The sequence below is a fragment of the Bubalus kerabau genome, chromosome 15 (genome assembly GCF_029407905.1).
Source record: "Bubalus kerabau isolate K-KA32 ecotype Philippines breed swamp buffalo chromosome 15, PCC_UOA_SB_1v2, whole genome shotgun sequence".
In the NCBI taxonomy this organism is placed as follows: Eukaryota; Metazoa; Chordata; class Mammalia; order Artiodactyla; family Bovidae; genus Bubalus; species Bubalus kerabau.
This window is the reverse complement of record NC_073638.1, coordinates 56,761,800-56,784,517: the sequence shown is the minus strand read 5'-3', so window position 1 is coordinate 56,784,517 and position 22,718 is coordinate 56,761,800. Positions and strand designations below refer to the sequence as shown.

The 22,718-nt window shown below is 54.3% G+C and overlaps 1 protein-coding gene across 2 annotated transcripts; it reads right to left on the bottom strand.

The window, feature by feature from the left end:
- Positions 1 to 6,798: 6,798 nt before the first annotated feature.
- Positions 6,799 to 20,254, bottom strand: TSKU (tsukushi, small leucine rich proteoglycan). 2 transcript variants are annotated; one of them, XM_055549150.1, is made up of 2 exons: positions 20,168 to 20,254; positions 6,799 to 9,286 (listed from the first exon to the last, which is right to left on the bottom strand). In XM_055549150.1, exon 2 carries the CDS (start codon positions 9,277 to 9,279, stop codon positions 8,203 to 8,205), a length of 1,077 nt encoding a protein of 358 aa, XP_055405125.1. In that variant the 5' UTR covers positions 9,280 to 9,286; positions 20,168 to 20,254; the 3' UTR covers positions 6,799 to 8,202. The 2 variants fall into 2 exon arrangements, with proteins under 2 accessions (XP_055405125.1, XP_055405124.1); XM_055549149.1 differs by lacking the exon at positions 20,168 to 20,254 and adding an exon at positions 16,692 to 19,427.
- Positions 20,255 to 22,718: the final 2,464 nt, after the last annotated feature.

Genomic DNA, 22,718 nt, shown 5'->3' with positions numbered 1-22,718 from the left:
AGTTAGAAACCTATGTAAAATACTAAAGTAAAACTCTGGAACCTTCCCTGGTGGCTCAGCTAGTAAAGAGTCCATCTGCAATGCAGGAGACCCAGGTTCAGTCCCTTTCCAGGTCATGAAGATCCCCTGGAGAAGGAAATGGCAAACTACTCCAGTGTTCTTGCCTGGAGCATTCCAAAGACAGAGGAACCTGGAGGGCTAGAGTCCATGGGGTCTCAAAGAGTAGGACAGGACTGAAAGACTTTCTCTTCACTTCAGAACTCTGGTACGTTTGGAAAAAAAAAAACAAGATTTCTGGGCCTTTTTGGTGCTTGGTGAAGGTTTGTGCTTGATGCCACACAGAAAGCTGGCCAGCTAGCCTTCTTCAGTCTCTTTCCTACGAGTTCCCAGACCCTCAGTTAGAAGGAGCCTCCGGATCTCCGACTCACGTTTCTGCTGGGAAAGCAGGCTCAGAGAGGTGGGACTTGCCCTCCCATAGCCAGTGGGGCTGCTGTTGGGGTGGGTGAGGCAGGGCACAGACTTAGTCACCCGGTGGAAGTCAGAGCAGAGGTGGGCCCCTGTCAGGGTGCTGGAGAGGAAGAGGTGGATCCTCACTGTGGATTCCTGCCCGTTCAGGCCTATCAGGGCACACACCTGCCACCTGAGGGATGGGGAGGGAAGCAGGGGGAGGTAGGGTCCTGTTTCACAACTGAAAGTCTCAAGAGTTGGTTTCTTGCTGAATTTGCTGTGCAGCCTTAGGAAAAAAATCCCTTAACCTCTCTGAGCCTCCACTTAACCATCAATAAAATGGACATATTTTTTGTTTTTTGAATGTGCATTGATAACCAGTTATGTGCCAGGCACCCAGCTTGGGTGCTAGGGACCCTTTGGAGAGCAAATATAGGCACAGTTCTTGCCCTCAGTGTAAAGTGGAAGCTGGAAAAATAAACAGAAAATCAACGCGCTGAGTGTCACTCTGGAGGGAAGATGAGGTGAGCATGGAGGAGATGCACCTAACTTTATCTAGAGTGGGATGGCAGAGGTGGTCAAGGGAGACATCCCAGAGGAGGTGGCAGGGACACTGAGAGGGGAAGGATAAGGGGGAGGTAATCGGGCTGACAGGTGTGAAGGCAGGGGAGCGTTCATGGCCCCCTACCCTGTTCCTTCAAGCATTGTCTTCCTTTAGAACATGTCGGCAAAGGGAAGTTCTCCGCAGTCACTCCTGAGGAGTCTGTTCCAAACCTAAACCACACTCCCTCCAAGCACTCCTCTTGGTCCCCACGCCCTACGTGTCTGCACAGACGCAGATTTTACCGGCAGGTGGGGCCAGTCAGGAGAATTACAGTGTTTGTGTGTGGGGAGACTATTTTTAAAGCTTGAGCTAAGTATGACTTTGTCCACAGTCTGCGGGAAGTGCTAAAAAGCTACGCCTTTCCCAGGGCCCCCTGTGTTCCAGACTGGGTCCTCCCTTGCCTGTTCTCATCAGACTGCTCTCACCTGTCCCTGCCCAGTGCCTGTCCTCCCCCCAGCCTCCTCAGTCCTCTGCCCTTAAGCCCCTGGGTCTGGAGGAAAGGCCCTGAGGGAAGGAGATGGTCGCTTTGCAGGAGGGTGGGTCTAGGTCTTTACGCTCCCAGTTCCCAGCTGTGGCTGTGGAGAGATGAGGGTGAGAGGTAGGTCTGTCTGGGGACCTGCAGGTCACTTGTCTGGGCTGTGAGGGGAGTGCAAGCCTGAGAGGAGACAGGCCAAGCCTGCTGGGTGGCTGTGAGGCAAAAATATAACATGAGATGATGAGCCCATAAACTTTAAAATAGGGGGCACATGTGTTTCCTTTCAGCTGTGCCTCTCTGCCTGGTCCCTAGGGGAGGCTCTGGATGTCTGGCTTTGTCATTTGGTGTCTGCCTTTTCGGTTGCTCAGGTACCACGGCTAGGTTAGCCATTCTTCCACTAGGAAAGCCAGAGGGGTGGAGGAGGGACCACAGGGCTGGTGTGTGTGTGTGTGAGGGGGGAACCCAGCCTGTGACTTGTTTGTTTTGGTTATCTACTGCCATGTAAGGCTTCCCTGGTAGCTCAGCTGGTAAAGAATCTGCCTGCAATTCAGGAGACCCTGGTTTGATTCCTGGGTTGGGAAGATTCCCTGGAGAAGGGATAGGCTACCCACTCCAATATTCCTGGTCTTTCCTGGTGGCTTAGCTGGTAAAGAATCTGCCTGCAATGCGGGAGACCTGGGTTCGATCCCTGGGTTGGGAAGATCCCCTGGAGAAGGGAATGGCAACCCACTGCAGTATTCTGGCCTGGAGAATTCCATGCACTGTATAGTCCATGGGGTCTCAAAGAGTCAGACACGACTGAGCAACTTTCATTTTCACTGCCGTGTAAGAAACCACTCCAACGTATAATGGCTCAGCACAGCAGTCAGTTGCATTTCATTTCACTTATTATATGGAACTTATTATATGCCAGGCACAGTTCTAAGTATTCTATGTACATTGACTTACTTATTTCCCATAACAACCCTTTGGGGTGACTAGTATCTCCATTTATGGAAATATGGGAAATGTGGAAACTGAGGCTCAGAGAGAAGCTGAATGGCTTGGCCCAGCTCACTTAGCTGTAAGTAACAGAGCTGTCCCTGATCTCAGGCAGCCTCTTTTCAGAGCCTGTGCCGTAACCACTTGTTATGCTGCCCTAAGGACCACTTGCGTCACTGACTTAACTTCATTTGAGAACTTAGCTTTTTTCAGCCCAAAGTAGGGCTTTGTGTCCTTCTTTGCCAGAGCAAGGGGGCTGATGTCTTGAATTATTAACTCCATTTTGGAAAAGTTGCTGCCTCTAAGAATCAACTAATTAGAAAATTTTTCGTGTCTTGACACTTCTGTCCTTAAAGTAGTTTCTCTTTTTCTGTCCTTCTGTATCTTTCCTATATTTAATAACTATATATATACACGTTACATATACGAATGTGTATACATCAAGAAACATAAATGTATGCTTGCGTTCCTAATTCAGAATATGTTGACTGATGGGTATGCCAAGTAAAATAATAAATAGCTTTTGGAATCACACTGTAAACACAGGAAGAATTTCCCACCCAGCTCAATAAACACATTAATCTCCATAAATACAACCACCAGGACTTAAATAAATAGAAGAATAAACACAGGGCATGTGACTTCACCAGATGGCTGTTTGCTGTTGCCAGATGTTGAGCTATGGACCGACACGAGATACTGACATTTAGAGCAATGATCATTGCAGTGAGCTACCTGTGAGCCCTGGCACTGGGTGTATTGGGCAGCAGTGGGCATTCTCCCTTTGTGAGTATCAGCCACTGGTGAGGGCTGTCATGGATGAACAATGGGTGCTGATAAATATCAGTTATCAATGGACATTTGCCCCCTGGTGAAATTAGCTGTCATACAACACTGAGCATCAATGGGCAGGACCTTGTTAGCCTGTGATGATGTCTAATGTCTTAGTGGACATTAGGTACAAGCAGAAGTAGGTCCCTGCTCCCCACATACCTGGCAGTCTCATCCAGAGGCACATCCTATGAGCTGGGTTGGAGGCAGTTGATGGGTAATGGTATCTCCATACCCTCTCTGAGAGGTCAACCGCTTGGCCATGACAATTTGGGGAAATCAGCGGGTGGTATGATAACACTCATGGAGGGAAATTACTGGATTTTCAAGATCTAAGCACAGCAGGACTGGCTTCAATGGGCCTTGGGAACTTAGAAAGGCCCCATGCTTGTTTTAAGACTCTGCTCTTGCCATCTTGAATTCTTAATAATTTTGAACATAAGACCCTACATTTTCATTTTACCCTAGGTTCCACCAAGTATGGAGAAGGCAATGGCAACCCACTCCAGTACTCTTGCCTGGAAAATCCCATGGACGGAGGAGCCTGATAGGCTGCAGTCCATGGGGTCGCAACAAGTTGGACATGACTGAGCGACTTCACTTTCACTTTTCACTTTCGTGCATTGGAGAAGGAAATGGCAACCCACTCCAGTGTTCTTGCCAGGAGAATCCCAGGGACGGAGGAGCTGCCGTAGGCTGCCGTCTATGGGGCCACACAGAATCGGACACGACTGAAGCGACTTAGCAGCAGCAGCAGCCACCAAGTATATAGCCAGTCCTGAAGCACAGAATCCTGGCCAGGTGGCCCTGTCACCTGTCATGTAACCTTGGGCTGCTCCTCTCTGAGCCTCCATTTTCTATCTGTAAAATGGGGCCAGGAGGGGAAGGATTTTATCTTTGGCTTTTCATGCTCTGCAGTGCAGGAAACCCGAGTTCGATATCTTGGTCAGGAAGATTCCCTGGAGAAAAGCATGGCTACCCACTCCAGTATTCTTGCCTAGAGAAACCCACGGACATAGGAGGCTGGTGGGCTACAGTCCACAGGGTCGCCAAGAGTTGGAGTGACTAATATTTTCATGCTGTAGAGTCCATGGTCTGATTGGACATACTTAGAGTTGCATAACTCCACCCCCTCTTTTTCTTCTAGCAGAAAAAAAAAAAAATGGAGTCCTAGTGTTTATTGGTTTCTCAGAGCACCGCTGCCCTCTCTGACACGTGTGACCTGCACAGTTGACCTGGACACTGAGGTGGGACAGCCAGGAATGCCAGACTCACCATCTGACAGATGAAGCCAGGAGCAGGATAGTTTCCTCAGCTGTGTATGGTGACGGTAATGCCCAGGGCAGTTATGGGGAGGAAAGGATCGCATGTACACCATGAGCAAGGACACGTGCCCAGTGAATCACAACTGAATTATTAATGAAGTGCAGTGAAATGTTCGTGGCCTGTGCTATGACGACAGACCGCTCAGCTGTTTCCCCATCTCTAAAACTCAGCTGGCATGTGTGTTGAAGGTCTATTCTGCCTAGGTGCACAGAGCAAAGATCCCGTGGACCACACTATGGCTCTGCAGGTCTACCATCCTAAAGCGTTAGGAAACCCTTCCGTTCTGAATCAGATATCAAAACATGAGTCTACGACCACGTGGTTCTACAATCTAATTCATGATTCTATGGTTGAATGAATGAGAAAACAAGCATTTCTGGAGTCTGTATTTTCTGCCAGGCAGTGTACCTGATTGTTTACAAATGTTACTTCCTTTCCTCTTCATACAATCCTGTGCAGGGAGATATTTTCATCCCCATTTTCCAGGCTCAGAGAAGAAAAGTGACTTGGCCGAAATCACACAATTTTAACCCTTTTTGGGGAACTCCAAAAACAGGTTTGCACTAATCTCTATGACTCTGTAAGATTCCAATCACCTCGTTCTCTGCCCCAGGATTCCAAGAGGGCGGAGTGTGGGGATGAAGGCGGTAGGGATGACTGCGCAAACTGCACTGGTCTACTTTGGCCTCCAGCGGCTCTACGCCTTGCTTGGCGACCCCTCGGATCTGGAGTGTCTGGCTATGAGCGACCACGAGGTGGTGCTGCGGGCTGAGAGCCTCCGGAGAGGTCGCGGGAACGCCTGGTTCTGTGAGGCCACGCAGGCGCTGGAGGTGTGCAAGGTGATGCCCCCACTGGGAAGGAGGAGCCCAGCATCCTGCTGGCGCTTCCCTCCCCGCCCCGTTTTGCAGATGTAGAAGCTGCAGCTCAGGGCCAGGTGACTTGCAGGACCCCGGCTACCGGCTACCTTTCCTCCGATTTCAGCGCCACTAATTTTAAGACCCCTATGTTCCATAGCCCTCCCCCAAGGACGCTTTCTTCAAATGGGGCTTTTAAGACCCACTGGGTGAAAGTCTTAGGGATCCCTCCCTCCACCCCTGTATTTGAGGTCTCTCCTGCCCCAAGGAATGTGGGAGGATGAAGTACTAATCTGAGGACTGTGAAGGCTGGGGTCTCATTCTGATCCTTTCCTGTCCCCCTTGCTTCAGACCTTTCCCATATTGGTGGTGGCCAGCCTCTGGCTCAGGGAGTCCAAGCCCTGGGCGGCTTAAGCCACGCGATGGGCAAGCACCCCAACCACACACCTAGCGTGAATGTCCCGGGAATCTGTGCCATTGCTCACCGATGACCCTTCCAAGTGCCAGCCCCCTCTGTCCAAGTCCACTTGTCCTTCTTCTTGACTCCATGGATGAGCCTCCTCCAGGAAGCCTTCCTAACCCCACCACAGGGCTTGCACAGCTCCCTGTGCTGCTTAGTCAGATGTCCCCTGTGTGCCCTGTCCCCTCCCATCCCAGGAACTTGAGTCCCAGAACACAGAACAGACAGGATAAGCTTGGTGGTGGTGGTGACCGCTATGGATATATGCCTGCAGATCTTGGCCAGTTAGAAGGAAGAACTTGCTGACAGCAGTACCATTCAGATGAGCGGGAAGTGGGTTCCCTGTCACAGGAAGTGTGTGAACAGGAGAGGTACCACAGCATTTGGGTGCCAGGAAGGAACACCGTACTGTTGGGGCTTAGCGGGAGGTGGCAGGGGCGGGAGGGGTGGTGGAGACCTTGGGGAAAGCTTGTAAGGAGATGAGGCAGAAACTGGGTCTATTAGGCCGGGAAGGAGCAGAGAAACTGGGGTGGGGGGAGGGGGCAAGGGCCCGGTCCCAGAGTAACAGCCTGAGCAAAGGCAGAGGCATGCCAAGGGCCTGACAGCTGGAGCTGGGGAGGCAGGGAGAGAGGTAAGGAAGGTCGAGGGTGTAAGTTGCACCAAAAGGTTCCACCCCAAGGAACTCCCTCCCTCACTCCCCTAATCCTAGGAGGTTATTGGGCTTTTCAGAGGGAACAAGCTTGTCTTGATTCATCCTTGTGGCCCCAGAGACCCGTCTGGGGAATGTCAATGGATGCTGGTCAAATGATGGCAAGAGGAAGACTCTTTGTAGTGTTTATTAAACCAAGGTGTTGGGTGGGGCTCGTGGGGGAGGACAGAGCTCTCCTTGTCCTGTGGGCGTCTCTGAGGGACCAGCCCCACGGATGCCCACATGGCGACATATGGCTGGCTTCTACCCAACACCTCCTCTCCCAGCTCATCCCCAGGACACAGTGTTACAAAAGTGAACAAATGCAATGTCTTCTTTCTTTTACAAAGGACATATTTCCAATCCCCTGCCAGCAGGGACCTGGATTGGGGGGGTGGTGGTGCTAAGTGACAGTCCATTAAAAAGGCAACAACTTTTATGAAACTGATACTAAGGAAAGAGCCCAGGGCTGGGGAGCTGAGATGCCACCCTGGTGGGGAAGCATAAACATGGGTGGGGGTACCCTGCCTCCTTGGCTGCGTTCGCAGTAGGCTGAGCTGGGCTGTCGGGCACAAGGCCAGTAGGGGCTGACTCCGGGAGGCCCCTCGGAGCTGGTGGGGCTCCAGGACTGCATCAGCTCCTGGGGAACCAGCTAGAGGCAGTACCTCAGGGGTCAAGGAGCACATTTCCATTCTGGACGCTGGGGGATGCCACCCAAGTGGGAAACTAGGACTGGCACCCCTGAGGCTTCCAGAGGCTCTGAGGTGAACTGACTTAGCCTGTGCCACAGCTAGTTACCGGGCCCAGAGTGCCATCCTTGAGGCCCTGGCCTGCCCTCCTGGGGATGACAGGGAAAGGGCACAAATGGGAGGATGTGAGTCTTGGAAGCAAGGGGGACCCAGAAAGGGGAGGGGGGCATGATTTAGAGAAGAGAGAAAAGTGCAAATGGGCCCTGTGGGTAGGCAGGCCAGACACTGATTCACTCATGCCTCTGCTGTTGTAAGACCTCTGAACACCATTTTTCCTTCTCTAGGCCTCAGTTTCCCCATCTGTCACATGAGGAAGTGGGCTTGACATTTTTCTCCCATCCTTTCTATAACTTAAGTCCTATCCAGAGTTCTAGGGGAAGAAAAAAGAATGAGGTAGGCCTCACATGGCCAGAACAAAGCGAGATTTATGCCATAGAAGAACCCACATCCGAGTGGCTGGACCTCCCTCCCACCCACCTCCTGTCACAGGTCAGGTTGGTCCAGGCCTCAGGGAAGGCACTTTGGGGACAAGTGGGGAAGGACAGCAGGGGACTGCTGTCTGGTTTGGCATCGAAGACCCTCGGCTTATGGTCCGGGGAGCAACATAGACAAAAGGGCGAAACTTTGCTCCTGGGTGTGGGTCCCAGGTTCAAAGCCTCTCTTTCAATGATGCTGCCACACAGGAATGGAGAGTCCCTGTGGGCACTGGCACATTAAAATATAAATTACCCAGGACCCGAGGAACCCCAGGGCACAGTCTGTTCCACGGCCCCAGGCGCGCCATTCGTCACAAGGTATTGGAGCCCCTGGCGGCTAACTCCTGGGTGTCTATGCAGTGCAGAGCCACCTTGGGGGTGAAGCCAGGCTGCCGTGGGTAGGTGCCCTCCCGCACCAGGCGCCGGCACTGCACGCCCTGGCCCACGCTGATGCTCTGCAGTGCGGGGAGGTGGACGAGCAGCTTCTCGGGCAGGGGGACCAGGCCCGTGCCCGACAGGTCCAGCTCCTGCAGGGAGCCCAGGCCTGAGAACACCTCAGGTCCTGCCCACTGGAGCCTGGGGTTGCTGGACAAGTCCAGGACCTGCAGGCCCTGCAGCTCATGGAAGCTGTGGGGCGCCAGCATGGGGAGACCCTGCAGGCTGCCCAGCGACAGGTGAGTGAGGCCCGCCAGCCCCTCAAAGGCGCCGGGGCCGATGGCTGCCAGCGGGTTCCCATCCAGGCTCAGGTAGCGCAGGGGCAGGCCCCGGAGGTCGGGCACAGCGCGGAGCCGGTTCCAGGCCAGGTTGAGGCTCTGAATGGTGGGCGCCGGCTGGCCAGCCCGCGAGGAATCGGGTAGCAGGCGGTGGAGGAGGTTGTGGGAGAGGTCCACGTGCAGCGTCCTGCCCTGGCTATGGGTGGCGAAGGCGGACACGGAGACCTCGCGGAGCCGGTTGTGGCTCAGGTTCACGTCGCTCAGGGGCGAGCTGGTGAAGCTCTCAGCGGGCAGGGCGGCCAGGCCATTGTGGCTGAGGTCGAGCGACTCCAGGTAGCGGAGGCGGGAGAAGGCCGTGGGTGAGAGGCTGGTGAGCAGGTTGTAGCTGAGATCCAGGCCAGACAGCGTGGTGTAGCCCGGCCCTGCCAACACAGACTCGTTCACCGTCTCCAGCCGATTTGAGGACAAGTCCAGGTGGGCTGTGTCCAGGGGGATGGGCACGGGCACGATGTGGGGGCCCAGGCTGCTGCAGTCTACCCGTGTCAGGCTGAAGCTGTCAAAGAGGCCGAAGGTCTCCACCTCGCACTGGCACCCGGGGAAGCAGGGCCGGGTGGTCTGGGCCCCGCTTGCGGCCAGCAGCAGCAGCAGCAGGAGCGGCAGCAGGGGCCACGGCATGGTGGGGCTAGAAAGAGAGCCACAGGTCAGGGTTGGTAGTGGGTACCCCATTCCAGGGGCTTCCCAGGTAGCATTAGTGGTAAAGAACCTGCCTGCCAATGCAGGAAACATAAGAGATGCAGGAGCGATCCCTAGGTGGGGAATCCCCTGGAGAAGGGAATGGCAACCAACTCCACTATTCTTGCCTGGAGAATCCCATGGACAGAGGAGCCTGGAGGGTTACAGTCCAAAGGGTCACAAGGAGTCAGACACAACTGAACTGACCATAAGCACACACGCACCCCATTCCAGATGGTTCTCGCCCAACCTGGAAGACCCTGGCCAACATGTGTAGGCACAGATGAAAATTGCCACATGCCCCTCAGTGCCCCTAGACGCCTTCCCTGAATACCCCTTCCTCAAATAATTCCTAGTCCCTGTTCCTCTCTGGCCTGTCTCCCCATCTGTATGATATGGCGAGTTAGGCTAGATAGCTGGATTTTAAACTGGAAGTATGCGAACCCTTTCTTGAATAAGATTGGCAGGTGAGAGTGGGCCTGTTCTGGAGTGAAGGTGGAAGCCAGAGTCTTCGTACGTGTTCACCGTCCTGCCGCGGGATGTGAAGGGCAGGTGCTTTTGGGGAGTGCTCCCCTCACCTCTGCAGAGCCTGTGCTGCGGGCTCGGTGCTGTGCTCGCTGGCTCCCTGCACGGCCTCACTCAGCCCTCACAGCCACAGAAGCCGCACGGCAGCAATCTTGTCAGCACTTCACGAAGAGGAAACTGAGACTCAGGTTCAGAAAGCCATGCATGGCCACACGTGAGTGGGAGCAGAACTGAACAGTGCTCAAAGGGGCATGGCTCACTGTCGTGCTGAGCTGTGCCTGAGACCCCTGCTCCAGCTTCCCAGACCAAGGCCTCTCCTGCAAGGGGGCCCTGTAGCGACTGTCCCCTCCTCACTCCTTTTGTGGGTAACAATGGCTGGGTTCAGTCATAAGCCCTCTCCCCTGGCCTGGCCTCTAGGGGCAGGATCCTTCATTCCAACAGGGGACCCTGCATCTAGACTTCCAGATGGGCCTGGGGACCACTCTGCTGAGTCCCTTCCCCTTGCCCACCTTGACCCCCAAGCTGTTAGAGTGATTACACTTTTCTGGCCCTTCCTTTAACCCACGGCAGGCAGCTAGGCTGTGTCTCCCATTATACAGATAAATAAATAGAGGCTCAGAGACAAAAAAGGTTTTACCCAAAGCCTGTATGTAAAAAGCAGGGCAGGATTAGAACCCAGGCCTGCTCAGTCCTAATTCTACTTTCCTCTGCTGCCTCCAGGACTGGCAGGAGAGATGCGATCCAAGAGGGGCTCTTCCCATCGACGGGGGCTACAATGCAAGCCACTGCCCCTCACCTGGCTTCACTGCCTCTCCCTGGATAACTCTAACAGCAGCTGCCATTGATGCCAAGCACCACCTGTACACTGCCACCCTCAACACGCATCCCCACACACATCTGCAGCTCCCTGGAGGATGAGAGAGAAGGCTGAGCAGTGAAAGAAAGCTGCTAACTGGACAGTCTGTGGTCACCCTCTCCTGCTAGAAGAGCAGCTACTCAGCCCGGAAACAGAAGACACCAAGCCTCACGCCAGCAGATCCTTCAGCTGGAGTGGCCCAGCTCTCCGCTCTGCACCCCTGCCACGTCTCCCCCTCCAACCTTCCTCCCACTGGTCTTTAGGGAGGGGTGGGCTGGGGGGAGCAGCAGGATCTCATTACCAGTTCTACATGAAACTTTAAAGGGGCAGCCACTTGATCTGCACTTGGGCGCTTCTCCTCGGCCTCCCTCTGCAGGCCCTTCCTCTCCCACCCCTTTCTTTTCCGGAGTCCAATTTGAGGATTAAACCCAGCCCAGGTGCATCCTGGGCTCGGTCCCAATTGAGGCTGGACAGAGTGTTCCAATGTCTGGAACCAAAAGGAAAATATTAAGTTGCTTCACACCCCTTTTGTTCCCTGGGGTGAGCTTCTCACAGCAGGAGTTCATTACTACCTAGGGCCTCACCTTCCCTGCTAAGCTGATCTGCTCATACCCACCCCTTCCTGGGGTTTAAACAAACACCAAATGCACACAAAAAGGCCTAAGATTACCCTTCGTTCCCAAAGGTGATTATACAATGTGCCTCTCAAGTGCCAAACAGCCCCTCATGAGCTCCTGCTTATGTAACTCAGCTCAATGCTCCCCTACCCCCCTGACGAGGGGCCTCTCCAGCCCTCGGCTTTGTCCTCTGTACCACAAGGCAGTAATTCCTGCCTGCCTCCTACACACCGATGCAAGTCACATACAGAGCAATGCCAACTGTGAAGCGCTGTGCACATGTGCTGGGTGGTCATCACCGGGCCACAGAGGAGCAGGAGTGTGGGTGGAGACCCGCCTGGAAAACTGCTTGTGATGCTCCCAGGACACCCCAGACCAGGTCCCTGCTCAGCCCCGCACTGTGGGCACCTCTCCGTGGGCCCTGGTTCTGGGCCAGGCCTGGACCGAGTGGAAAGTGCTGACAGTGACTGAGCCTGTCCTCACCACGTGCCAGTCACATGTCCCCTTACGCCATTCTCGGTCACTCCGGGAGGTCACTCTTATGTCCGTGTTACAGTGGAGGAAACTGAGGATGGCAAGGGAAGGCGTCAGAGACCAGCAAGTGAACTCAGGCCTTTGTAACCTCGTAACTGGCTAGGTTCAGGGGGAACGTGCACTCCTGTGTGTTGCTGGGAAAAGAGCTAAGCGTCCAGGGTCCCAGGGCCAGTCTCCAGCTACTGTCGGCTGCTGTGACCGTCAGTGCCCAGCTTCCTAATACTCAGTGGCTCTTGGGTGTTCCTGAGGTCACAGCAGAGCCCAGAAGTCTCTCAGGGTTGTCCCATGCGGCTGGGACTGGGAAGCCCTGGGCCTGGAATCAGAAGGTCAGAGCCTGAGCATCAACTGCCATCACCTCACTGGGGACCCAGGGACAAGATGAGGGACCTCAGCTTTCTCATCTGGAAAGTGAGGGATTGCAGGCCCTGCTCTGCAGCCCTCACAGCTCAAGTAAGCAAAGGTCTTTTGGAAAATATCAAGGGCTGTGCCTTTGGTAGGGGTTTTCCTTATCTTTTCCTGGGAGAAGAAAAAAAGAAGAGAGAAATCTCTGGAAGGTCTCTCAACTTTGGAGCCAGCAGGGGGCAAAGGCAGAGACGTGGGCTAGTAGTCTTTGAGGGTTGGTAACCCTGCTCTGCTCAGAGGTCATGTCCCCTTTTGGGTAACGTGAGGAGTGCCTTTGTGTGAGTGACTCAGAGATGCTGAGGTCTGGTTTTGCTGCTTAGAGCAAAAGGCCCAGGAGCCAAAGGCAGGGCACAACTTTCTCAGGAGGAAACTGAGGGAAGATAAGGAAAACCCCTGCCAAGGGCACAGCCCTTGATATTTTCCAAAAGACCTTTGCTTATTTGAGCTGTGAGGGCTGCAGAGCAGGGCGTGCAATCCCTCACTTTCTAGATGAGAAAGCTGAGGTCCCTCATCTTGTCCCTGGGTTGCCAGTGAGGTGATGGCAGTTGATGCTCAGGCTCTGACCTTCTGACTCCAGGCCCAGTGCTTCCCAGTCCCCTCAAGATGCCTGTGGAACTCTCCTAGGGATCTTATGGAGTCAATAAAAATAGTGCTCAGAAGAGTCTGCAACCTCATGTAGGAGGGGGCTGATGCCATAATGCTAAGGATCATGAGGGTAAATTGCATGCTAAGAAAATTATAGCCATACGTTTTAAAAAAGACCAACCTAAATGGTAATTTTAGAAAGTCTAGAAGAAAATCTGTCAACCCTGTAGTGGTCTTCCTTTAGATGGCAGAACTTTGGGTGGTTTCACCATGTCTTAATCTCCTTTTCCCCCCCTCTTATTTCCTCTCTTATAATAACTATATATATATAGATATAAAACAGACTGAGTAATGAAGACTCAGGACTGTCTCATGGCCATCTCTGCTTTCTCTGACCTTGGCTAATCACAATCTCCAAGCCTCAGCCTCCTCATGTGTCAAATACAGGTGTTAATAGCCATCTCACAGGCCTGTCAAGAGGATGAAACGTACTGGTAAGGGAGGCACCTGAGCATGGTTCCCCACACGGGGGAGGGTTCAGTGGGGGCTCCCCTGCCCTCCTCCACAGACAGGGAGTGGCTGGGGTGGGGATTTCTCTTTCTCCAGCAGACACTATCAAACATGACAAACGTCTTACTACTGCCCTCCAGGAAAGCAGTTCTTCCTGGGAAACCAAGCTATGCTGTTTCTCAACAGGGCTGCTGGGTCTGGGAAGGGATGACTAAATGTGAGTTCCTCTTCACAAAAACTGCTAGCCTCAGCTCCAGGGAGAGGAAAGGCCTGCACAGAGACTGAGAAGACTCTCGACATCAACTTGCAATAGAACTGAGCAAGTCACTTAACCTCTCTGGACCAGTTCCTTCAGCTGTGAATCTGGGATACTAATGATGGTTCCGTCAGCCGCAGAGAAGGTGGCCGTGAAGAGACTCAGAAGACCAACATCCCTGTAGAGAAATGAGGCCCCAAGCGGGTGGAAGCCATATAATTGAAAGACTGTCCCTTTTCATTCCACCTCTACCCATATCCACTCCAGATACAATCAACCGCAGCACTAAATTGCTGAGGGCAAGGCGGTCTGTTAGGCCCTATGAGGTGCATGCTGGGGTCAGGGCAGGAGATCCCAGGGCCTCTGTCCCCATGAGGCTTACAGACCAGCAATGGGGACAGGAGACCAACTCATATCAAGATCTAGCACCTGCCTTAGATCCAGAAGACCAGGACTCTAGTGCCAGCCCTGCTACTAACTGTGTGAACTTTAGAGTTTTCTTTCTTGGAGCCTCAGTTTTCTTGTCTTGTAGAACTGACTCTGCCTCCTTCCTTCTCTCGAGACCCTGTGATCTACACTCAGGAGAAAGGAAAAGGCAGGCAGGTATTCACCATGGAATGCCAAGAGAGGATACTTCACTTTCTCTCCAAACCCTAACCTGCAGATCCAAGTCATCTACTGATGAGCCAGGTTACAGAACATAAGGGCAGCCAGACAAAGGCTTAGCGGCATGAGGTCCGCTGGGCAGGGGCCATGAGTGATTGCTTGATGGGTCCATCGGGACGCTAAGGAAAGTTACAGTGTCAGTGGTGGGACCCTAAGAGGTCCCCAGGCAGGTCTCCCCACTGCAACACCCCAGACCCCGCTAGGAGAGCCTCTCAAGCAGCTCTGGCTAGATCATGCCCCTTCTGAGAAACCTCCTGACTTCCGCTTTACCTACAGAAACCAAGTTCTCTCTGGCACACAGGTATCTGCACCTCTGTGCAGATCTGCCCTCATGGTCCCTCTGGTTGAAAGTCCCATCTTGATCTGAACCTATGGTGGTGGCCTCTGAACAAGTCTCAGCCTTAGTGCACACTTCCCCAAACTCAAGAGGATTCCAGGACTGGAAGAGCTGAAGGCCCCTCCGAGATCACAGGTAACTGAGGCCCAGAGAGGGACCGTGATGGCAAGGAAACAGCACAGCAGGACCTGGGACCTGGGTTTGGATGCTTCACACTACTGCCAGGACAGCCGCACCCCCCAGGCCTGCCCCAGCCCTGCCAGTGGAACAAAGCCCGTTCTGTCCATTCAGGCCCCTGGGCCACTCCCCCTCCTTTCCTGGCTTCGCAGGGCCTCTGGCTCCGTACTGTCAACACACCTTCAGACGCACACTAGGTAAATTCTCTGCCTTTATTGACCTGCCTGTTTCCTGACTTGAAGTGTGAAGCATCTTGGGGCGGTGACCCTGCCTTCTTCACCTGTTAACCCTTCCCCCACCTGGGGCCAGAGCCAGGCCTGGCAGGCATGGCAAACTTGCTGGATGAATGGAGGGCCCAGAAATTAAGAGTCAACCGCGGGACACAGAGCTGGCTGTGGATTCAGCTTTGTACCTACTGGACTTGGGCACGTCTCAACCTTGCTGAGGCTCAGTGTCCTCAACACGGGTGACAACACAGGGTTGGTGGAAGCATTAGGGGACAGTGAGTGAAACATTTGGTGCGACTCCTACAAGCTGAGTGCTGAATGCATAGTAGACAAGGACCGTGATGATTTATTAAGCTTTCTGAAAGCCATGACCATGTTATTTGTTGTTCTTTTCCTCCCCACCCAACTACCCAAAGAGGTGCCAGGCACCCGACGGGTCTTTGACTACTTGTGCTAACAGCCTCTGGTCACCATGCTGGTGTCTGCTGGCAAGGCCCCCATCTCCTTTCTCCTCTGAGGCCTATCTGGGGCTAGGGGTTCCAGCTCGTGTCCTCCTGGTCCCAGTCACCTGCACCCCAGCATCTCTGGCCCACAGATTTGCCAGCTCCTCACCACATCTTTAAGGGGAAGCCCCTGGTAAAGGGACGAGCTGGGCAGGGGACTGAGCATCCACCCAAGATGGGTTTTGTCTCCACTGGCTGCTCAGTGCTGAGTCACGTCCCACCCTTCATCGTGAGCTCACGCAAGTTGATGCCAATGAAATCCCCAGGTGGAAATTCCATCAGTGTCCTGGCCCCCAACTGCTTAAGTCAGTTCTGGAAATGCAAGGCAAAGAGAATGCCTAGGGCCAAACTCCCGGAGCCTTGAGGGTTGGCTCTCCCAACAGAGGCACTAATGCCACACATCTGTGCAAACACATCAGCTGACCACACACTTCTGCAGCAGTGGCTCCTTTCTGCCTCCCCACCACCCTTGACCATGGGGACTCCTGTCCCTGTTGTGCAGACAAGAAGACTGACATTGAATGGGGCAGAATAGGAACCAGTCTCAAATCAAATCCAATGCTCCTTATACGGCTGTGCCTCAACTTACAAATGGGCACATGTGGCTTATGCTGGACTATAATTACATTTACCTATTTGTGCTCCTGTGGGCAGGCATGGGGTTAGATTCACTTTTAGGTCTTGGAAGCTGACTGCTAGGCCTGGCACAGAGCAGGTACTATATGAAGATACATCAGGCATTTAGAATTTTGCCACCTCACCAAAGGACACCTCTCAGTCTTTCCACTGCCTCCTCAACTCTCATCTTCTCAGTCACCCTACAAGATCAGCAGGTTGGATGGCATGGTATCTATTGTACACCTGCCTAGAGACCCAGAGAGGTTCGGTGATCTGCCCAGAGTCACAGAGCCAGTGAGGTCAGAGGCTGGACTCAGGATCCAGGTGTTCTGACACCTGGTGCCTACGCTCCTCCATGACATCATCCCTGGAGAATAATCTACAGAGAAACGGACAAGGCTCCCAATACTATTTTCTCCATTCTGAAGCTTGGCAAGTTCCCTTTGGTCTGAGGCATGTGTAGGCACACGGGAAGGCAGTATGGGGCAGAGGAAATGGCTTTTGCAGTCAGGCACACTGGGCTCCACCCCACCGAACCTCACCTGCTAGGAGGCCTGTGTGTGTCCTCTCCCTGCCGAGTCTTCATCTGCAACCTGGTGAGAAACCTGGTGCTGTTCCCACAAGGTCACTGAGGATTACATGAGGTAAAGGAAGACTGAGGCCTGGCACACACTGGTGCTCACTGCATGTGGGTTCCGGCCCCACCCCCTGACCAGAGCGTAATTTCAGAGACCAGGAAAGAAAAAGGAGCAGTGACACCAGCAGATCTGAAAGCAAGGCAGGGGCAGAGGATAGAGAAGACGCCAACACGGACTCTTCCTGGATTCTCGGTGCACCCTCCAGGGCTTCACTTGGGCTACAAGCGCTCTGCCAGCGAGCTGATAAGGGAGTGTGGAAATATCGTGGAGGCTGAAGGAGGCTGAAGCAGGTGTGTCACCGGTGACAGAATGAGGACCTGAGACTTGGCAGCCACCCTGGGTGGGGGGCTCACTGTCCTCCCCTCCCTCTCCCCGTGGCCTTGCCCCAGTCGGGTTCAGGAGGCCTCCTGGCCAGAACTGCTGCAACAGCCTCATTCCTGGCCCTCTGCCTCCACCTGCCAGCCTTGCTGGGCACCAGAATGCCATCCAGACAGACCAGGACCGCACCACCGCTCCTACTTTAAAGCCTCTCCTGCCAAGAGAGCTTGCCTGTCTGGGGGTCTGTCTTTCTCCTTGGGCCCCATGTCTTTGCACAGGCTGTCCCCTTCAGTGAAGATGACAGAGACACCCTTTTCTTTGTCCTCCATACAAATTCTCACTCATTTGATTCAAAAGTCACCTCCTCTGTGAGGTTTTCCCAGTCTAACTCGCCCTTCATCCAGTAAAGGTCACTCTCCTCCTGGGCCACCCCTGTCAAGGTTCAACACACTTTGTGACGTGTGGCCATCTCCAATTCTGATGGTCCAGCTCCTCTCCTGCGTGGACCTGGCCATGTGAAGTGGATAAGCCAGATGGGAGAAATGCCCTGGGCAAAAAGCTTCCCTCTGCTAGGAGAGGGTATCAGTTGGTCCAAGCTTGCAGGATACTTAGGGCTTTTGCCAGGTGGTGAACTAAGGTTTAGGACCCATAGTAGATACTGGCTCTGCCTTCTACTGTTAGTGCAGTTTGACAGATGTCTGCACAATGCAATACAGGCCACAAACCTCTTCTCATTTTATTAGCACAGGTAGTTTGTCATCGTATTTAACATCCATAACAGTCAGTGAGACCAGAATTACTATCCTCATTTGAAAGATGAGGAGACTGAGAATCAGAGAGGTAGAGTCACTTGCCCAAGGTCACAGAGCTAGGAAGCAATGAAATAAGTGAAAATCTCCTTCTGACTCTAAGAGGCTGGAGCACTCAAGCCTCTAGACTGGCTTCCCAGGCTCCAGCACCACCCACGAGCCAGAGGACAGTTTCTGAGAATTACCAACCCCACCCTATCATGCCAGCTTAAAAAACCCTCCAGCAGCTCTCCACTGCCTAGATCTCCACTCCTAGGTTTGGCATTCAAGGCTCTCTTCTGTGGCCCCTGCAGTCCCTCCCAGCCTCAGGTTGAATTCCATCCCTTCTTCCCCAGTCTTGCATCTGGCAGTCCACAATGCTGACCACCCCTGTGCTGTTTCGGGACACAGAGTCATGCAGTGCAGTTCCCTAGGGGGGAGGCACTTTCTGCCTCTTTTCCCAGTGTATTCCCCCCACTTCCCCATTCTGCTGCTTTTCAGCCTTCCTGGACTGCACGGACTCCAGGAAGGCCTTAATCTCTACATAACTTCACAGCCAGCTCCCCTCTCCCTCTTCAAAAGAGTAAATCAGTGCCAAGTCAGAATGGAAGTGTTAAATATCAAAGTGTTTCCAGGTTCTAAGGTCTCAACCAGTCAGCCACAATAGGAAGGGAAGAAAGAGGCTGTCAGCAACCCCTTTTCCAGCAAGGAAACTGAGGCCCAAAGAGGGCAAGGAAAGCGCCCACAGTTGCCTCTTTCCAAGGTGAGTGGCTTGTACCCACCCTTCACATCTGCAGGACCTAGCAAAATTCTAGGTTAAAGACTGGCAAGGGGTAGGGGAGGGAGGGGGGCTGTTGGGTTTATCTTTGCCACCCAGGATCAAAAAGCAGGCTCCCGGCAGTCTGAGCCCTCACTCTCAGATCAGACTTGAACTCTGCAAGTCTGGACTTATCGAAGAGTAGAGCAGGCAGGGAGGATCAGAAGCTCCTGAGTCACCTCCTCCGCCAGGCAAGTGTGGGTGGGCACTGCACTCTGGCCGTCCCTGGCTGCGCTGCTCATCCCCACCGCAGGCTCTGCCTCGCGAGGGAGTTTTCACCCCATCCAGGACAGGGTGACTGCGGCTCAGAAAGGTTAAGCAACTTGCCTAGTGCCATACTGTGGGCCAGTGGATGTTCCATTTGAAACCAGAGTGTGCAAGGTTCCTACTGCCAGCAGCCCAGCTGGAGGTCCTCGTAGGCGTCATCACCTTTCCACCTTTGAGATTGGAGGGTTCAACCCCCTCACCCCAGGGGCGGGATACAAACCGAGTGCGGATCTCAAAGAGGAGGAGCGGGAGGAGGGGCAGGGGGGCCCCAGGGGCTGGCCTCTCCTCCAAACAGACAAGTCTCTCTCAGTCACACACACTCTCTCCGAGAAGCGTAGGGCGGGCCACACCGGTGCCCGTTCCTCTCCTCTCTTCAGCCCCCAAGTCGGGGGGCCAGGACCCGCTGCTTACCTCTCTTCTCCCAGCCACTTCGCCTGGGGTGTTCGGCACGCTCTGCCCAGCCTTGGCTCGGATCAGTCTTCAGGCGCTGCCGATCCCCCCACCCACCAATCCTATTCATCCCCTCTCGGCTCTAAAAACCCCTGAGGTGTAGGAAGGGAGGACTGCCAGCGACCCCCCTCCCCGGCCCCCGGCCCGGGATGCAGCGGGGAGGAGGAACGCGGAGAAAAGTTTGAAGCTAAGTTGGCCCGGGTGGACTGAGGGGAGCGAGGAGTTGGGGCGGTGTCTGGCTCTCGGCGCGCACATACTCCGCGGACACCCAACCCAGACACGTCGACAGGCACAGACCACGTACGCGGACACAACGATGCGCCCACCCACACCCACAACCAAACGCGGGCCCCCATCCCGGGTCCTTGCCCCCTTCCCCAAAACACGGACACACAAAGGCACGGGCAGATGCATGTCCCCGGACCAAATTCACAAAGACCCACAAACGCACGTGTCCGCACAAAGACCCCAGAGGCGCCGGCCGACGCCCACAGCCCCGGGTCAGAGCCTTTGTCTCCTGGAAGCCCCCCTTCTAGGTCCAGGTTCCTCACTCTGGCCGAGCCCCGGGCGTCAGGCGGTCGCTGCCGACGCCCTGGGTCCGGGAAAAGTTGAGGGGCCCCGGCCCCGCCCCTGCGTCCAGCGCGGCTTGCCCGCCGGATGGAGCGGCGAGGCTGGGGTAGGGGCCTCCGGTCCTTTGCCTGCAGCGCGAACTCCCGCTCTGCCCGGGGACCCGTACCCACCTGGAAGCCTGCGCCGCAGCCGCCTCGGCACGCTCACCCAGGCGGCCCGGCAGCGGGCCCTCCGGCCGGCGCTTTTCTCGGCGCGGCGTGGCCCGCCCCCCAGCCCCCGCCCGCCCGGCGCCCAGTGGCGGCTCCGGCCGGCCGCCCGGCGACTTAGGGAGTGTCGCTAAAGTGCTGGCCTTTCCCGGCGCGCTCCCCACTCCGCGCCCCCGCCCGCCGGCAGAGCCCGTGCCTAGCCCGGGTTCCACCCTAGGGAGCGTCTCAAAAGTGCTCATGCAGCTCCCGCCCACTCTAGTCGGCCTTGCTCCTAGCTTTCTGCATCCCGGGGTCCCTGCCCGCTTCCCCGGAGCGCCTGAGCCTTCTCAGCAGATGGCCGCACGGTCGGGAACATCTGGACGTCGCTGGAGTGTGTGTGTGTGTGTGTGTGTGTAGAGAGAGAGAGAGATGAGAGAGAGAGAGATGTTTTTTTAAGAAAGAGATTGGGTGGTGAGGGTTCCCTCTTCTCGAGTTCATCCCCCCTTAAAACGGGTGAAAGAGGTTCCAAGACGTTAATGAGAGGGAGTCCAAGAATCTGAAGCAGGGAAAGACTGGCTGAAAGACGAATCGACAGAGAGACAGTCAGGCTTAGGCAGAAAAGCTGGCAAGAGAGGAGAGAGGGAAACAGATTTTTTTTTTTTTTTTAATTTCTTTTTTCTTTTCCTGGAGGAAACCATCGACTTCTGGTTAGATTTCTAAGAAGGGAAACTGGGAGCAGTTTAAATCTATTTCTCCCTCTGCAGCCCATCCTCTCTCACCCTTCCTTATGGTAAAAAGTGCAGAAAAGCATCCAAGAAACCTTTTTCACTTGGGAGCTGGGGGGAAGAAATTGCCTGTGGGATGCATTCCCTACAAGGAGTGTGTGTGTGTGTTTGGTTGGGGGGCTTGAATTTGAGTCTCCCTGCACACCCAGACACTCTGGGGTTGAAGGAGGTGTTAGTTCTCAGGCACCCCAGAAGTATATGGCCTGGGGGCTGAGGGAGGTTTTGGCCTTGAACCCTGGACCTCCCAGGAGCTTTCCTGCTGTGCAGAGATTGGGCAGTGTTCCCTTTACAGTAGCCCAGACTTGCACACCCAGTCTTTTTGTTCCTTTTATTGCCTTTTTTTTTTTTTTTATTAAAAAAAAATTTGCTTGGGCTTCTGAGTCTGTGTCTGCTTGTCTGCCTGGGGAAGGAGAGAGACAAGTAAGGAGATTGGGAGGAAGGAGTAGAGGCCACTGCCCGGGCCTCAGGGCAGCAAAAACAAATCGGCTTTCCAGGGGACAAAGTGCTCTTGCAGGCCCTCCCTGGCACTAGTCTGTGTGGTTGCGTGGTGGTGGCAGTGCTGGTGGCCGCTCTGCTCCCCTGGGATGGCCAGGCCTGGGGGCCCTGGCAGTTAGGGAGGTGCAGGGAGAAGGCTGGGAGCCTAGTCCTACCAGCCTGGGACAGGGAAAGCTCCCCTCCCTCCTTTCTGCCTCTCACCGTCCTCCCCTCATTAGAATCCCAGCTTCTGGAACTGGGAGGCCACCAGCTCAGATGTCTCATCACAACTGTCTTTAAAATTGTACCATAGGCCTCTTTGTACCCAGTCTCCTCACAGTCGTGCTTAATAAGGATGCTGTTGACATTCAACCGTGCATCCTGGGGCCCTCAAGAAGGGTCCGAGACCTTCCCGTTCCTACTTTTTCCAGGCCTGGAGGTGGGAAAGACCTGTCAGTTCGTGACTGGCGAGGGCCCCCAGCTTGGTCAGGGTTCAGGTTCCAGCCCTGGCACTTACCAGCTCTGGGTTATTTTAGGGAAGTTACCTAACCTCTCTGAGTTTCTGCAGCTGTAATAGAGCTGTTGTGAGGAGTAAACAGTAACTTAGTAAGGCTTTAGTCTGGCTGATAGAAAGTGCCATTGTGGGTTATTAGCGTTATTATCAAACCAAGTTGTCTCTGATCAGGGATGGTGTGTGTAGTCTGGAAAGCTGAGCTGGCTTGGGAGGGGAGAAGCCAGGGGAATGGTCACTTGACCCTCTGCTCATCTAGCCCACCTGCTGGCCATCTCCTGCCCTCCCGTGGGGGAGGGAGCCATCTTTCAAAGGACCCCTCCCCCTCAACCTTTGCTCTGTGCTGGAGAACTTGCATCCTTCCCTCCCTTAAGGTGGAGTTCTGGGGTGAGGCTCAGGCTCAGCATCTGACAGTGGAGCTAAACACTAACTCTAACTCCCACTGTCCTTTGTCTGCAGGCTCTAACCACAGAGGCTGGAGGCTCTACACCCCTCCAAAGGGCCTCTCACTTAACAGAAGCATAACAAACCACCTTTCACACCTTGGCCTGCAGCTGGCAGCAGTTTCAGTGTACTGCTACATTCATCATTTCCCTTGCTTGATCTTTTCTCAGTGGGAGGTGGCCTCTGGAGACTTTGGATTGGGCATCTCCATCAGCCCTCCCCCCTTCCCCCACAATGGTCCTTTGGCCTCCAGGTCCCTCCTCCTGTCTGCTGTTCATGCTGCAGTAAAAATGACCTTTTTAAACTGCAAATCTGCAAAATG

Bases quoted from the DNA above. Each gene is read 5' to 3' on its own strand.
- TSKU (XM_055549149.1), bottom strand. From the start codon at position 16,735: ATGAAGACTCGGCAGGGAGAGGACACACACAGGCCTCCTAGCAG. The intron at 9,287-16,691 runs GTGAGGTTCGGT...CTCTCTTTCTAG, and splicing joins ACACACAGGCCTCCTAGCAG to CCCCACCATGCCGTGGCCCC.